Below are 18597 nucleotides of genomic sequence, written 5' to 3'. Positions count from 1 at the left end.
ATGCAATGGTGTATTCTCGGCTCACTCACTGCAACCTCCATTCTCCAGGTTCCAGCAATTCTCCTGCCTCAGCTTCCCGAGTAGCTGGGATTACAGGCACCTACCACCACACCTAGCTAATTTTTTTTATTTTTGGCAGAGACGGGGTTTCACCATGTTGGCCAGGTTGGTCTTGAACTCCTGACCTCAGATGATACACCCACCTCAGCCTTCCATAATGCTGGGATTACAGGTCTGACCAACCGTGCCCGACCTGTGATAACTTATTTTTTAAGCCAGAATCTTGCTCTGTTGCCCAAGTTGGACTGCGGTGGCTCAATCACAGCTTACTGCAGCCTGGATCTCCTGGGCTCAGGTGATTCTCCCACCTCAGCCTCCAGAGTAGATGCGACTACAGGTACATGCAGCCATGTCCTACTAATTTTTTTTTTTTTTTTTTTTTTTTGAGACAGAGTCTCACTCTGTCGCCCAGGCTTGGGTGCAGTGGCACAATCTTAGCTCACTGCAACCTTCACCTCCTGGGTTCAACTGATTCTCCTGCCTCAGCCTCCCGAGTAGCTGGGACTACATGTGCCCGCCACCATGCCCGGCTAATTTTTTGTATTTTTAGTACAGACGAGGTTTCACTGTGTTAGCCAGGATGGTCTTGATCTCCTGACCTCGTGATCTGCCAGCCTCGGCCTCCCAAAGTACTGGGATTACAGGCATGAGCCACCACGCCCAGCCGACTAATTTAAAAACATTTCTTTTGGTAGAGATGGGGTTTTGCCATGTTGGCCAGGCTGGTCTCAAACTTCTGGGTTCAAGTGAACGGCCCATTTTGGCCTCCCAAATTGCTGGAATTACAGGCATGAGCCACCATGCCCAGCTGATAACTTATTTTATGAACTCACTTTTCTTCACTAAAATCCCAAGAATTTTGGGTCTAAAATAAGCGTGGTGAGAAGTATGCACTACTCAATAAGGCACAGACTAGCAGTTCTAAAACTACTATATGGGTTCTCTTTAGTGGAACAAAAAATGTCAGCAAACCCCATTAATCACTCAAATAAGTTCTGTCATGTTATTTAAAGACCTACAAATACCAAACTAGTGTAAATGCTTATGCTTATAGCCCTTAACTTTAAAACAGAAATAAATTTTTAAATAAAAACAAAATTCAAATTAGTAAGTAATATTTTTAGTTTCACTAAAACTAAATTGCTGACATTTGGTTTACTGTATAAAGCTTGTAGCCTCAGAGCCAGTTCCATAATTAATTTATTTCTGTATTCTGACTTCAATACTAGTAATGGGAAGAATACCTGTTCAGTTACCTAAAACATTAACTTTGAGGTAGAGTCAGGACATTTCAGCTTCATAATTAACCAAAATTCTGCAAAGAGTAATCTAAGAATGACAATTGAAATAAAGTATCAGTCAATCATTTTATAAAACTGTCTTACTTATGTGAAAGTTAATGTGGCATTAATTAAAATTTGTATCAAATGAATTATCAAATATCTGAAACTTAACTGGAACTAGAAATAGAAACATTTTTCCTTGCATCAAACTGTTATACTACTAGGGATCTGCTGCTCCTATACAGACAAAAAGAGAATTTAATATATCTGCTTGAATGGTACAGGATTTTCTGAGTTCAGAATTCCTCTAAATTACCAAGTACTACCTGGTAACCCAACTCGTTCAGCATGTGTCTCTATTCAAACTACTATGAAACCTTCATTTGTACAGAATATGAACATCATTTGGCTTCAGCTGGCATGAATGCAATTGTAAATAAGACAGTAAAGCTAATGGAGCACTAGATTCACATGGCAGTTTTCAGTTATAAATCTGTCTTTAAGATGATATGGAATAATGTAGCTCTAAGATTATCATCAAAATGTATACTAAAAATTTTAAATATATATAATACATGTATGTAAATATATATAATTCTCAGCCTCCTAAGAATATATATGTGGATCCCTAAGAAAGGAACAGAGAAACCAAACAATGAGGATAATGAAGGATATGCGGTTAAGCTAAATGACAAAGAATGAGGATTAATGAATAAAGCCAATACCTTTAAAATGAGAAGTGAAGTAAGACAGGTCACTGCAGGCATGGAGTGTCTGCCCAATCTGAAGAGTATGTACTGGGAAGTAGTGGGAAATAACATTGTAGTGAGGGAACCAACAGGCAGGATTCATCTTGGACATGGTTGGAAGTAGGAAGCCATTAAAGATTTTAGATAAACTAGCACTGAAAATAAAACTTCTGGCAAGTGTGAACTTAAAGAGGGAGCAAAAAGGGCATGTATCCTTCAATAAATATTAGCTTAATAAATGATTGGACTATTTTGTCCTAAACCAAATAACATGGCAGAACATATAAAGAATGACACTAAAAGCAGACAAGAAAAATTGAAGCCAAATATCTTTAAAATCTCATGTGGAGAGACAAACGTTAAGACTTTACTCTCAAATGTTTTAGAGATTTTAGTACTGCTTTCATTCTGGTGTCATATCAGAAAATTCAATTATCTTTCATGCTTAAAAACACAGAAAGTCACGCCTGTAATCCCAACACTTTGGGAGGCCGAGGCAGGTGGATTACCTGAGGTCAGGAGTTCAAGACCAGTTTGGTACCAACCAACATGGTGAAACCCCATCTCTACTAAAAATACAAAAAATTAGCCAGGCGTTGTGGCGGGCGCCTGTAATCCCAGTTACTTAGGAGGCTGAGAGGCAGGAGAATCACTTGAACCCGGGAGGTGGAGGTGGCAATGAGCTGACACCACACCACTGCACTCCAGCCTGGGAAACGAGCAAAACTCCAACTCAAAACAACAACAACAACAAAAACACAGAAAGTCCAAGTGAACTTAAGGTTTCTGCAGTTTGGTACAACAATAATGAATACAGTTAGTGAATAACAATACTAAAAACCACAGTGAATATAGTGAGACAACAGCAGGTTATAAAATTTCTTTCTTTTAATCTGTTAATAACAAATAGAGGAATTTCTTTTTATTGCTATTTATGATTCAATAATAACCTTACACCTTAGATTTTTGTTTTTAGAAGTATCAGTTCAACAAATGGTACTGCCTAAACAAGTGACCTCAGAGATAAACATATGAAAGCTACCTTAATTTTTGCTTTCACAATTTTAGCGCATACCCATTTTAGATAAAACACAGTTAACAATTTTTAGGAAAAGGATTTTAAAAGACGAAGAAAAATCCCATATTTCTTTTCCCTAATAAAGTTCTAAAAAGTTCTTGCTGAAGTCTAAAAGTGGACTTCTTCTACCAAGAAGGATCAGGATTTCTGAACTATCTTAGAAGTATAGGTTACATCACACAGAAAGGACAAACTGACTGACCCATCTGGAACACAAAATCATGTTTCTAAGAAAATTATCTTAACCAACTACAAAACCTAAAAACTCATCATTTTTTGCCAACGAGTCTTAGCCATAAGAATTTTCCTTTTTCACAAGATAGCAAAAACCATTAACCCACCTACTGGTAATTATTCAGGCTCGATTCCTTAACATACTAGTGCCAAAAGTTTAATAATAGTTATCTATGTACCACATGTTGAACCTATTGTACAAAATTGGCTCCATTCACTTACATATAACCAGTGACAAGGTTTATAATTTGGAACAGCTCAACCTTTTCCCACACACTGCTACTTTATATAAAGTCCATTTTTTAAAGGGACTAAAAATAGCTGCATGTTCTTTGCTTAAAAAAAAAAAAAATCAAGTCACAATTTAGTTAAGCCTGAACTGCGTCTAGATCTTTATGGAGTTCCACTTCAGGAATTTAAAAATCTAGGCTAAATTACCTATATTCTTCCCTTGTCTACAAGAAAGATCACCCACGGCCGGGCGCGGTGGCTCATGCCTGTAATCCCAGCACTTTGGGCGGCCAAGGCGGACAGATCACCTGAGGTCAGGAGTTCGAGACCAGCCTGACTAACATGGAGAAATTCCGTCTCTACTAAAAATACAAAAGTAGCTGGGCATGGTGGCACATGCCTATAATCCCAGCTACTGGGGAGGCTGAGGCAGGAGAATTGCTTGAACCGGGTAAGAGGAGGTTGCGACGAGCAGAGACCACGCCATTGCACTCCAGCTCCAGCCTGGGCAACAAGAGTGAAACTCTGTCTCAAACAAACAAACAAAAAAAAAAAAAAAGAAAGATCGCCTGTATATCATCCCATATCATCCCATTTGGATGAAACCCTTTAATAAAATAATGATAAAAAGATGTTCTTTAATTTTATGAGGGCATTAGTGAACTAAGTTCTGTTTGGGAGACCATTTGAAAGTAGCTCTTTTAGCTATTAAGCTATGGTTGACATCTGATATAGTCAATCGCTGTTACTTAGTCAAGTCCCAGGAGTTTCTGAGAAGATCCAAAATAATGGGAATAACTTATTTGTGGAGTACTTTAATGTGTCTGCTTCTAAACACATCACATGGATTAACTGTCCACTTGTCAGTAGAATGCCTCTCACTGAATATTGTGGGTAAGTGGGATTTTCAAAAGGCTTTTCCACTGGAAGCTTTAGGAATGTAACACTGAGGTTATAATGCAGTTTAATGGAAAAATATATTCTCTATGTAACCGTCAGCTTCATGTATTAGTTTTCAAAACCAAATTATTATACAAAAAACAAAAGTTGTTTGTTGATTTGAGGTTGACTTTTTTCCCGTATTTTTCAGTATATGTAATAGAATTTAGCATCTACGTCTGTGGTTTCCAGGACCATCTTTTTTTCTTTTATAGAAGGTTCTCTGTGCAGATAAAATTTCTAGGGACCAAGCTCATTTATGTTTGACTTCATAGGATACACACTAACCTTAAAAGGCTGGAAGACAAATGCACCCCACAAGCACACACTCTTAACCAGGAGACGAAACAAGCAAACCTAATTACCAGAAGACACACGTAGAAGAAAAGTGGTCATCTCTGGGCAGCACGACAGGGAGACAGGGAGAGGTGGGGCTACTGTACTAGTAGTATTAAAATACTACTGATCTCATCAATGAATTGATATAATTCATAGCACTTAAGTCCTTAAATCTGAGTGCAGGTATTACTATGATGTAATTTAATAAATAAATATCTAAACCAAAACCAGCTGCTGAGCATCCTCTATATGTATAACATTGTGCTAGAAGGTCAGGGAGGGCTGAAAGCTAAATTAGGATATTGAATTAGATAATTTTTAAGTTTCTTTCCAATTCTAAAATTCATAATTCCATCTGTATTAACTCATTCTTAGAAAGCATGCATCTAAAAAGCAAACATTTACAAAAATCAATAGAAAAAATATATCATTTACTCTGACTGAATTCTTTCTTTTAAAAAACACTTACACCTATGAAATTACTTTATTACTTAAAACACAAAGACCATCCATTTTCTCATGTTTTCTGAGATCATTATCATGGAAATAAAATTCTGATGAAATTGAAAAAAACATGAAACAAAATTAGCCACATCACCACTACCAAGTAAAACAGCTCTCATCACCTTAGAGCCACTGCACACACAACCACACTTCTATCTCTATATCTGCCTCCTGCAAGCTGAACAAAACAATGTGCTGCTTCTACGGGAACTCTGAGCCAGACAGCTCAGACTTTTACAGGAGGAAAAAGCAAGTTTCACTTTTTTTCTCCTAAACCCTTTTGGTGTCAAAGCTAAAAGTTGTAAAACATTTGTTTTACTTCCTTCTGGAGGAAATCATTTGCCAAACTACATTCTTTTACTTTATATACTTTTATTTTTTGGTTAGAAAACTTGTTGCTCAATATGCAAATCTCAAACTGGGGGAGGGAGGGAAGGAGGGAGGAAATGAAGCTCAACAAACACAACAAAATAAAGTTGCTCTGCTATGTTGAGGCTGCCAGGCTTTTTGTTACTCTACTTGAAAGTAAATGTGACTTGTCTGTAGAGAGTGCTGCTTCAGCAGTTCCAAATGAATTTTAAGCCTGTGCTCCATATTTTCTCTTTTGTAAGTTTAATGTATTCAGCAACACTGAACTGACAATTTAAATAACTACATTTTTAAACAAACGAAGCATTGATGTTAATGTATGAAAATGTTCCAAACCCCTGGGAGTCTTGGTTCCCACCATTGTTTATTCTGACAACAGGATATAATTGCTTACTTACTTGGCAGCAAATTTAACCATCTGCTTGCTTGCATGGTCTCCCACCGCCACAAGGGCCTGGACATTAAACTGCTGCTGACGTAGGACTAAGAAGCACTGTTTCCCTGAAAAAGACAGAAAGAACACAAATGTATTAAGGACATGCAACTTCAGGTTTTACAAAGAAGGAAAATGCTCTCGACTTTAAAAGTGGGCCAAAATTTACTATACTCATCAGGCACGCACACATGTGTACACTATCCATTTGGCTTCCACAGCCAAAATACTCATACTCAACTGACAACCCTTAAAGAAACTCAAGTTCCTATGATGAGTAACAAGAAACGCTTTCAACTTGTTTGTTGTAAGAACACAGGCAAATCACCAATTTCAAAAAAACTTCTAAATCAAGAAAATTATCTTGTCATTGCATTGATTTATTAAACAAATTTCAAGTAACTTGAGATCACTTTCAAAATTCATTCAATAGTTAGTATATTCTACATGCAAAGGCACTGTACTACTATGGAAGTTTCAATACTGCAACCACAAAAGTGCTACACAGCGCTTAAAAACAAGGACACAAACATTCTACGGGGGTGGTCCATCTACAGAGTTTCTTCCTACCAAAGTACATTTTAAAGAGCATTTAAATTGACAGGCTAGTGCCTTTCATGTTCTACGTTCTTCATTTTTCCTTTATCATCTTCCTAGTCCTTCATATTTTATGAGTCTTGCATTTTTTTTACTCCAAATAACTTAATATTGTCTATTAAAGATCATTTTCTTCAAGCCCTACAACCAGTTTTATTTTTACATATCCTGGGCCTCTTTTTTCCTCCTCCTTTGATAAAGAACTGTCACTCCTTATTCTTAACCTTCTGAAAAACATTATTCATAATATATTTCAGTTATTATGTATCCTTGTGACATCCCTTTTTCCTCCAAAGCAGATCCTTCTTAAGTCTCTGATCAAATTCTGGGAAATTACTTCTTCGTAAAAGAGGGGTTAATCTCTCCAAGACCACTTTTCACATCAGATTGTTTTGTAAAACATCACAAGAAGATTTTGTTTTTTGTTTTTTTTTTTTTTTTGAGACGGAGTCTCGCTCTGTCGCCCAGGCTGGAGTGCAGTGGCACAATCTCGGCTCACTGCAAGCTCCGCCTCCTGGGTTCACGCCATTCTCCTGCCTCAGCCTCTCCGAGTAGCTGGGACTACAGGCGCCCGCCACCACGCCCGGCTAATTTTTTTGTATTTTTAGTAGAGACGGGGAGATTTTGTTTTTTAAACTGAGCATTATATTTTACATTTAGAATGGGCCTTAACCAAAAAAAGAAAGAAAAAGGAAAGCAAAAACGCAAGCAGACTTACAGTTACTACTTTTAACATACAGTATTTTGAAATGCAAATCAGATAGCAATCACAAGTTTAAAAAGACAGGTTGCAAACAAAGTGTCAACACAGACATAATCTATTGACTGTAGAGTCATATATGATTGGCAGATTTTTAACCACTAAAAAACACTCTTAATTTTCCCTTTTCCTTTGGAGGATGATCCAGTCACAAAGTGAAATCCTAAAAAACGAAGTTGTATTAATACACGAAACAAATTCAAAGGAATTTTAAAATACTGGATGGACAAAGGTTATTACCACAGAGAAACTTGCAGATGAATAAAAATAACATTTTCCTAGGAACTACTACTGAAACCACAGCCACATGTTACCCTACTTAGAAAAGTATGTTACTGTGAAATGGAAGGTAATGTGCACACGACAGTGCTAGGCTAAGCCATAATGTAGTCAGAGTATATTACCTACTCTAATAGTCCAGACAGAAGCAGCACCAACCTAGCTGCCTCATAAAGCTGTCCAGTGATGAATTTCAGTGCTACACAAAGACCCTGGAGAAAGAATGGAGAACTCTAAAGGACTTACAAAGGGTGAGCACAGGATAAGTCTATGGGTCAGCACTAGGGGGTAACAATTAGTGTAAGTGTCTGGTAGAAAAAAAAGTAAAAGCTTTGAAATCAAAAGGCCTGGTATCATATCCTATCACTTCCTATGAAGGGGCCTGTGGGAAAATTATTAAACCACTTTATATCTCAGTTCTTCATCTGGAAAATGGAGACGGTAATAATCATGGGGTTTTCTTCCATAATCATGAGGATTTTATAATATGTTTAAAGTTGAGATGGAGCCCAATTAATGTTAACTATTAATGACTTTTTTTTTTTTTTTGAGATGGAGCTTCGCTCTTGTTGCCGAGGCTGAAGTCCAATGGTGCTATCTCAGCTCACTGAAACCTCCGCCTCCTGGGTTCAAGCAATTCTCCTGCCTCAGCCTCTTGCGTAGCTGGGATTACAGGCACATGCCACCAGGCCTAGCTAATTTTTGTATTTTTAGCAGAGATGGGATTTCACCATGTTGGCCAGGTTGGTCTCGAACTCCTGACCGCAGGTGATCCACCCGCCTCAGCCTCCCAAAGTGCTGGGATTACAGGCGTGAGCCATCGCGCCCGGCCTATTAATGACTTTTTTTTTTTTTTTTTGAGATGGCGTCTCGCTCTGTTGCCCAGGCTGGAATGCAATGGCATAATCTCGGCTCACTGCAACCTCCACCTCCTGGGTTCAAGTAATTCTCCTGTCTCAGCCTCCCGAGTAGCTGGGGCTACAAGTGTCCGCCACCACACCTGGCTAATTTTTGTATTTGTAGTAGAGACGGGGGCTTCACCATATTGGCCAGGCTGGTCTTGAACTCGTGACCTCAGGTGATCCACCTGCCTTGGCCTCCCAAAGTGCTGGGATTACAGGCGTGAGCCACTGTGCCCGGCCTTAATGACTATTATTAGTAACACCACTACCACTGACTACTTATTTGATGATTGATTATCATTCCTATTTCACAGGTGGATGACTATATACAAAAAGTATGCAGGGCGCTGGGAACACAAACGTAAATATTTGTTAGAAAATCATGATAGACTCTTACATGAGGAAAAAGTGATAAAACCATATGTAACGTGTAGTCCCAATTTTGTTTGTGTAAGAAGTATATTAAGATTGAGCATATAGGGAAAAAAACCACCAAAATGTGGCTACCAATGAATGGTGAAATTATAGGAAATTGTTCTGTCCCTGCATTTTTCTGTATTTTCTGAACTTTCTACAATAAATATGCACTACTTTTCTAATCAGAATAAAAATTTTTTAAGAGAACTATACACTCAGAGGTAGGTACAGAAGAAAGGTAACGGCTGAAAGGAAATTTTGGCCAAGTTCAAAATTAAACACAAGCAGTAAGTAGAACCTGGGAAGTTTTAGGCAGCTGAACATAGGAGCAAATGTACCTCCTAAGATTCGCATGCCTGCTAGAGAAAAGAAATAAAATCAATGGTTATAAGTGAAGTGAAGGCCAGTCATGGTGGCTCACATCTGTAATCCCAGCACTTTGGGAGGCTGAGGTGGGCAGATCACTTGAGGTCAGGAGTTTGAGACTAGGCTGGCCAACGTGGTGAAACCCCATCTCTACTAAAAATACAAAAATTAGCCGGGCGTCGTGGCAGATGCCTGTAATCCCAACTACTTGGGAGGCTGAGGCAGGAGAATTGCTTGAACCCAGGAGGCAGAGGTTGCAATGAGCTGAGATTGTGTCACTGCACTCCAGCCTGGGTAACAGAGCAAGACTCCATCTCAAAAAAAAAAAAAAAAAAAAAAAAAAAGGGGAGAACGTTCACTATATCGTTTAAATGTTTACTGTGCTTATTAGATTTAATTCTAAAAAATTTTTCTTATAAAAAAAGGCAACAGATGGGGGAGGAAGGGAATGAAGTAGTGGGAACAGTCTATGAGCATACTGTTTTATAAAAACCTATACAGTATGTAAAAGTGTGCCAGTACAAAAATAACCAGATCAATAGAGCATAAGAAAAAATTGATAATAGAGCCTATTAGATAAAGGAGATCCTAATTCTAAACAGAATTCAGGAGATTACAAAATTTAAATAAACACCCCAACGAATACAAAAACAGAGTAAAAAATGGAAGTGAATATTAAACTATATCACGGAAGAAGGGAGAACTTGGCTGGGTGCGGTGGCTCACGCTTGTAATCCCAGCACTTTGGGAGGTCGAGGTGGGCGGATCACGAGGTCAGGAGATCGAGACCACGGTGAAACCCCGTCTCTACTAAAAATACAAAAAATTAGCCGGGAGTGGTGGCAGGTGCCTGTAGTCCCAGCTACTCGGAGAGGCTGAGGCAGGAGAATGGCGTGAACCCGGGAGGCGGAGCTTGCAGTGAGCCGAGATCGCGCCACTGCACTCCAGCCTGGGTGACAGAGCAAGACTCCGTCTCAAAAAAAAAAAAAGAATGAAAGAACATCTATATACAAAAATAAATCAAAGGAACAATAACACTGAGAAAAAATAAGTGCTGAACAGCATATAACCTATATAAGTTAATCTTTTTAATATATAAGGATCTTAAAGATTTATGAGAAAAGAACACTGAGATCCCAATAGATAAACAGGCAATAGACCAAAACAGATAATCTGAAGGAGAAAGAAAAAAACCATAGTAAGTAAATACAGTATAAGGAAAAAAATGTTACTGGTAATGCAAGTAATGCAAGTTGAAGCAAACAACAATGACAGATTATTTACCTCTCAAATGAGCAAAGATTAAAAAAATACAAAATACAAAATCAAATTATTACTCAATGCTTGGGAGAATTAAAATCGTAAAACTGTTCCTTTATAACTTGCTGAAGGCAGGGTAAACTTGCGTAATGCTTCTAGAGAACAATTTGGCAATAAGCATTAAAAGGCTTAAAAACGTTATCTTTGACTCAATAAATACATTTCTTAGAATATATGTTAAGAAAATTGAAACAGAACTACTTGTGACTAATGCTATGGTCCCCAAGCTTTCTACGTTCAAAGCACTTTCAAATACAAGAACCTTGATGGTCCACTTAAAATGATTTTTAAAGGACTCAAACAAACAAACAATCAGTACTGGCTTCCTGGTAAATAGAACTGTCCACTCAGACTACTTCTCTATGAAGTACTTTTGAGACCAAGCTCTTGTCATGTATTAGGAAACAAAACTGTTCTTTCTTTGGCTCTGGTTGGTGACAGATTGTACTGCATGATTAGCTTAGTTCCATGTTTTACAAGGCACTACCTTCCACATGCTGAGAGATAAATAGGAGCAGTGTGTACATGATCCTTTTTGTGCAAATTTAAAAAACAAAAAATATGGTCATGTCTGTATGTATATTTTGTTTGTCTGTAAATGTATATGTATATATTTTTTTTCTGCAAGAACACACAAGAAAAAACAGTGGCTATTTTGCAGGGAAGAGACTGTGGTGAGATGGAGGAGAATTGTGAGACCTCTATTTCCATATCTTTTTCTACTACTGGAATTTTTATTTTTACCATACCCATAAATTACTTTTTATTTTAAGAAGCAAATATATAATTCCTCAGTTTAGTAAAAAGTTCTCACTTCAAAAGCTGGTATATGAACTTTAGAGGGCAGATTAATCAACTGCTAAATATTATTAATCTTTCTTCTTGGAACTTTCCAATACAAAAGACAGCTTATAGAAAACAAAGTCAGTGTTCAAAACAGCTGAATGAACTATCTTTTGATATTTTATTTGTTTTTGTTTTGTTTTGTTGAGACAGAGTCTTGCTCTGTTGTCCAGGCTGGAGAGTAATGGCACGATCACTGCAACCTCTGCCTCCTGGGTTCAAGTGATTCTCCTGCCTCAAGTCTCTCGAGTAGCTGGGATTACAAGCGTGTACCACCATGCCTAACTAATTTTTGTTTTTTTTTAGTAGAGATGGAGTTTCGCCATGTTGGTCAGGCTGGTTTCTAACTCCTGACTTCAAGTGATCCACCTGCCTCAGCCTCCCAAAGTGTTGGGATTACAAGCCTGGTCTATCTTTTGATATTTTAAATTTAAATTCTTAACACTTAAAACTTTGTGCTGCATTTTGATTAAGTTTTTAGAAGAAGCAGTTTATTTCTTAAATTTATATGGATGTAGTGTTTTAGAAAAATGTAAAGTTAGAAATTTTTTCTCATGAAGTCTTTATTTCTGAGCTGAAGAACAAACATGGTAGGTAGTTAGGACAAAAAGTTTCTTCTCAGCTCCAATATGGTGATGGCTCAGCAATGAAATAGGCCTTCATGGGAGAACCAGGTTATCAAAGATGTGAGGCAATCCTATGTTTTCATCTCTTCCTGCTGACTTTTAGCTTGCTAAGCCCCCTGGATTCATTATTTAGATAATGTACCTTAACTTCCTAATACCCAATCTTAATATTTTCCTTCATCATTTGTATTAATCAATTAGGGATTAAAACAACAAAGATCTAAACGTTCTGATGTATTTTCCACTTATTGTTTCCCCTGTAATGTTCCTGCATAGATTTAAGTTGATTTTGGAAGTGTAAGTAAGTTTTTAGGAAGAATAGTGTTGAAATAATTATTTTGTGCCAGTGCCTTCCACATGGTATGTATAAAATTTGAAAGGAATGACAGACATTCCAATTACTCTTTCAATATGCAGACTTATGCTCATATGTTTCACGCTTGAAAGAAACTAATTTTAAGCATATCATTAAGGTAAGAAATTTCTCCTTGCTCCTATTTAAAACACTTCACTTTAGGGATGTTATATATAAACCTACTATAAGAAATCTGATTTTCATTTTAAAAAATGTCTGAAACACTGCCCTTAAGGAAAAAATATACAGGCTTTTCTTGTTTTGCTTTTTTATATGAAGAGACTCTTATTTTTGCATTACAGGATTCTAACTGTCATACTTTTGACACTAGGATTTTGACACTTCCATTTCCTTATTCATAGTTTCTCAGGGCTTTGCTCTACTAGAAATTGCCACTATGAGTTGTTCCTTCAAGCCCAGCTTTAATATGTTATTACTCCTGGGGTTAAAGCACACAAACGATCCCAAGTAAGTCGTATTTATTGATACGATTTTTCGTACATAAGATATAGGAAGAAGAGGGTACTAGCAATCAGAGTTTTTGCAAATTCACAGCACAAGATTTTATTCTTAAACACAATCTACAGCCAGGGGCAGTGGCTCACGTCTGTAATCCCAGGACTATGGGAGGCCAAGGTGGGCGGATCACCTGAGGTCAGAAGTTTGAGACCAGCCTGGCCAAAATGGTGAAACCCCGACTCTACTAAAAATATAAAAATTAGCTGGATGTGGTGGTGCACACTTGTAGTCCCAGCCAGCTACTTGGGAGGCTAAGGCAGGAGAATCACTTGAACCCGGCAGGTGGAGGTTGCAGTGAGCTGAGATCATACCACTGCACTCCAGCCTGGGCAACAGAGCGAGACTCTGTTTCAAAAAATAAATAATCTACATTGGCAGAAATAAAAAACACTGACAATCACTACTGACACGTGTCTCAGTACGTTTTCTGTTGCTTATAACAGAGTATTTGAAATTGGAAACAAACTTATTTTTTTAAAATTCTGGAGACTGGGAAGTCCAAAATTGAAGGGACACAACTTGTAAGTGCCTTCTTGCTGGTGGGGACTCTGCAGAGTCCTAAGGTGGCAGAGGGCATCAAGGTGAGAAGCTGAGTGTGCTAGTTTAGGTCTCCTTATAAAGTCACTAATGCCACTCCTGTGATAATCCATTCATGGGGGTAGAGCCCTCATGACCCAATCACCTCTTAAAGGCCTCACCTTTTAACAATGCCACACTGGGGATTAAGCTTTTTTTTTTTTTTTTGAGACAGAGTCTTACTCTGTTGCCCAGGTTAGAGTGCAGTGGTGCGATTTCAGCTCACTGCAACCTCTGCCTCCTGGGTTCAGGTGATTCTCATGCCTCAGACTCCCGGGTAGCTGGGATTACAGGCGTGTGCCATGATGCCCAGCTATTTTTTATATTTTTAGTAGAGATGGGGTTTTACCATGTTGGCCAGGCTGGTCTTGAACTCCTGGGTTCAAGTGATCTGCCCTGACTCAGCCTCTGAAGGTGCTGGGATTACACATGTGAGTCACTGTGCCTGACCAGGATTAAGTTTCAATATGAGTTTTGCAGGGGAAAAATAATGAAACCATGGCAGCAACGATGTGGAGAAAGTGGTACTGTGACATACCTGTGGGAATATATTTGAATACAACCTCTTGGGAGGACGATCCAGTATTAGAAATTTTAAAAATGCATATGCAGGCCTGGCACGGTGGCTCATGCTTGTAATCCCAGCACTTTGGGAGGGCGAGGCAGGCGGATCACGAGGTCAGGAGATTGAGACCATCCTGGCTAACACGGTGAAATCCCATCTTACTAAAAATACAAAAAATTAGCCGGGCGTGGTGGTGGGCGCCTGTAGTCCCAGCTACTCGGGAGGCTGAGGTAGGAGAATGGCGCAAACCCGGGAGGCGGAGCTTGCAGTGAGCCGAGATCGCGCCACTGCACTCCAGCCTGGGCGACAGAGCGAGACTCCATCTCAAAAAAAAAAAAAAAAGAAAATGCATATGCATGCCCTTTAACCCAGCAATCTCATTTCTATATACCCATCTTGTAGAAATACTACCTTGTGTAGATCTATAACTAGTTACCATGGAAGGGTTTCCAAGAAACAGTTAATTATTTTAAAAAGTCGAAAAAAAAATATAAAGTATAACAAGACATATTAAACATACACACACCCAAAATAAAACAAACTGTGTGTGTGGGTGTGTACATGCACATACGTGCATTACAAAGATTTGGAAAGACACTGAACAAATTAAGAATGAATAATAAAAAAAAGAATGAATAGAAAAGGTTGGGGCAGAGGATAGGTAGCATAGAAGAAAAAAGGGAGTATCATTATTTCTGTATTCTTTTAAAGATTCATGTGCAAATATTAATGTATTATTTGAGTAACTTACATTAAGTATTATAACTTAAAAATAGAATAGAATTTTCCAGTTAAAATTTATGAAGACCAGATTATAAATGCAAAATTCCATAAAAAGTAAGTTAAACAAGCACTATACTAAAAAAAAAGCCACCCGCAATTGAGTTTATTCAAAGAATCTAAAAATGGTTCAACATTATAAAATACATTATTGTCAATCACTACAATTACATAAAGTTGATTCTTGTTATTTATAGAAGTTATGCTCTGTAAAGCTGCCACAATACTGAATTAGGGCATACTGAATCATTGCTCCTGAGGGAAGTTTAAGGTTAGGTTTCTTCACGTTTATGGTCACAATATTTTTGCCAACTGATTAATACATAACCTTCTTTTGTGTGTGTTTCTGTTTAAAGATACCTTAATATATATTGTTGAGTCATTAACACTTAACTCATGGACAAGGGCACTGTAACTCATGCCTAAACAAAGCTTATCTAAACACAGGTATTTTCTCCTTAAGGGAACAGCACAGTCTTCTTGTGCTTGCGAACTTTAGAAACATTTGAGAACCATACTTGGGGGCCAATTTAAAAGGCAAAAGCAAGCTGGGCACAGTGGTGCATAACTATAGTCGCAGCTACTTGGGAGGGTGAGGCAGGAAGATTGTATGAGGCCAAGAGTTGGAGGCTGCAGTGCGCTGCAATCACACCTGTGAATAACCACTGTACTCTAGCCTGGGCAACATAGTGAGACCCTGTCTCAAAAAAAAAAAAAAAAAAAGAACCCATTAAGCATCTTCTTAGACCACAACAGAATAAAACTACAAATCAATAATGAGAAATTCTGGAAACTATATAAACACATGGAAATGAAACAATATGCTCTGGGATGACCAGTGGGTCAATGAAGAAATTACGGAAATCAAAAAATTTCTTGAAACAAATGACAATGGAAACAACATGCCAAAACATATGGGATACAGTGAAAGCTGTACTAAGAGGAAAATTATACCTTTAAGTATCTACCTAAAAAAAGAACCTCAAATAACCTAACAATGCATCTTAAAGAACTAGAAAAGTATAAGCTGAACCCAAAATTAGAAGAAGAAATAATAAAGATCAGAGCAGAAATAAATGAATTTGAAATAAAGGAAACAATATAAAAGATCAATGAAACAAAAAATTGGTTTTTTGAAAAGATAAACAAAACTGATAAGCTTTTAGCCAGACTAAGGAAAAAAGATTGAACCATGAAGAAATCCAAAATCCGAGCAGACCAGTAACAAATAACAAGATTAAAGCCGTAATAAAAAGTCTCCCAATAAAGAAAAGCCCAGGACCTGATGGCTTTACTGCTGAATTCTACTAAACACTTAAAGGACTCACACCAATCTTACTCAAACTGTTCCAAAAAACAGAGGAAGAGAAAATACTTCCAAACTCATTCTAAGAGGCCAGTGTTACCCTGGCACCAAAACCAAAGACACATCAGAAAAAGAAAACTACAGACCACTATCTGATAAATACTGATGCAAAAATCCTCAACAAAATACTAGCAAACCAAATTCAACAATACAGTAAAAAGATCATTCATCATGACCAAGTGGGATTTATCTCAGGGATGCAAGGACGTTCAAAATATACAAATCAATCAATGTAATACATTGTATCAACAGGATGAAGGACAAAAGCCATATGATTATTTCCAACTGTTGCTAAAAAAGCAGTTGATAAAGTTCAAATCCCTTCATGATAAAAACCCCCCAAAAACTGGGCATAGAAGGAACATACCTCAACATTAATAAAAGCCACATATGACAGATACACAGCTAGTATTGTACTGAATGGGGAAAAACTGAAATCCTTTTCTCTTAGATCTGAAACACGACAAGGATGCTCACTTTCACCACTGTTATTCAACGTAGGACTAGAAATCTTAGCTAGAGCAATCAGATAAGAGAAATAAATAAAGGGCATCCAAATTGGAAAGGAAGAAGTAAAATTATCCTTTTTTGTGGATGCTATGATCTTATATTTAGAAAAACCTAAAGACTCCAGAAAAACCTATCAGAACCGATAAATTCAGTAATCAGTAAAGTTGAAGGATACAAAATCAACATATAAACGTCAGTAGCATTTCTATATGCCAATAGTGAACAATGTGAAAAAGAAATAAAAAAAAGTAATCCCATATACAATAACCACAAATAAAATTAAACACCTAGGAATTAACCTAAGAAGTAAAAGATCTCTGAAAACTATAGAACACTATTGAAAGAAATTGAAGAGGAAACACAAAAAATGGAAAGATATTCCATGTTCATGGATGTTAACAATCAACATTGTTAAAATGTCCATACTACTCAAAGTAATCTACATATTCAGTGCAATCCCTATCAAAATGCCAATGACATTCTCTACAGAAATAGAAAAAAAAAATCCTAAAATTTACATGAAATCACAAAAGACCTAGAATAGCCAAAGCTATGCTGAACAAAAATAATAAAACTGGAGGAATCACACTACTTACCTTCAAATTATACTACGGAGCTATAGTAACCAAAAACAACATGGTACTGGCATAAAAACAGACACACAGACCAGTGGAATAGAAGAGAGAATCCAGAAGCACATCTACACATCTACAGTAAACTCACTTTTGACAAAGGTGCCAATAACACACACTGGGGAAAATACAGTCTTTTCAATAAACGGCGCTGGGAAAACTGGATATCCATATGCAAAAGACTAAAACTTGATCCTATCTCTTATCTTACATAAAAATCAAATCACAATGAATTGAAGACCTAAATCGAAGACTTCAAACTATAAAACTAATACAAGAAAACATTGGGGAAACTCTCTAGGACACTGGTCTGGGCAAAAATTTCTTGAGTAATATTCCACAAGCACAGGCAACTGAAGTAGAAATGGACAAAGGGGATCACATCAAGTTAAAAAGCTTCTGCACAGTAAAGGTAACAATCAACAAAGTGAAGAGACAACCCACAGAATGGGAGAAAGTATTTACAAACTACCCATTTGACAAGGAATTACTAACCAGAATACATAAGGAGCTCAAGCAACTCTATAGGAAAAAAATCGAATACAATTTTAAAATGGGCAAAAGATTTAAATAGACATTTCTCAAAAGAAGACATACAAATGGCAAACAGGCATATGAAAAAGTGCTCATCATCACTGATCTTAAGAGGAATGCAAATCAAAACTACAATGAGGTATCATCTCCCTCCAGTTAAAAAAGCTTATAACAAAAAGTTAAATAACAAATGCTGGTGAGGATGTGGAGGAAGGGGAACCCTGGTACACTGCTGGTGGGCAAGTAAATTAGTACAATCACTATGTAGAACAGTTTGGAGGTTCCTCAAAAAACTAAAAATAGAACTACCACATGATCCAGCAAATCCCACTGTTGGGTATATACCCAAAAGAAAGGAAATCAGTGTATGGAAGAGATATCTACACTCTCATGTTTACTGCAGCAGCATTCACAACAGCCAAGATTTGGAA

The 18597-nt window shown here is 37.5% G+C and overlaps 1 protein-coding gene across 2 annotated transcripts in view; it reads right to left on the bottom strand.

Moving 5' to 3' along the window:
• DARS1 (aspartyl-tRNA synthetase 1) overlaps positions 1–18597 on the bottom strand; it is an 84752-nt gene that overhangs the window by 53670 nt on the left and 12485 nt on the right. For both annotated transcript variants that reach the window (XM_003267607.3, XM_030800908.1), the window contains one exon: positions 6185–6287. In XM_003267607.3, coding sequence (XP_003267655.1) covers positions 6185–6287 — 103 coding nt within the window. The remainder of the gene's footprint in view (positions 1–6184; positions 6288–18597) is intronic.

The sequence above is a fragment of the Nomascus leucogenys genome, chromosome 20 (genome assembly GCF_006542625.1).
Source record: "Nomascus leucogenys isolate Asia chromosome 20, Asia_NLE_v1, whole genome shotgun sequence".
Lineage (NCBI taxonomy): Eukaryota > Metazoa > Chordata > Mammalia > Primates > Hylobatidae > Nomascus > Nomascus leucogenys.
The sequence above is the reverse complement of the archived record's forward strand: the minus strand, read 5'-3'. Positions and strand labels throughout refer to the sequence as shown.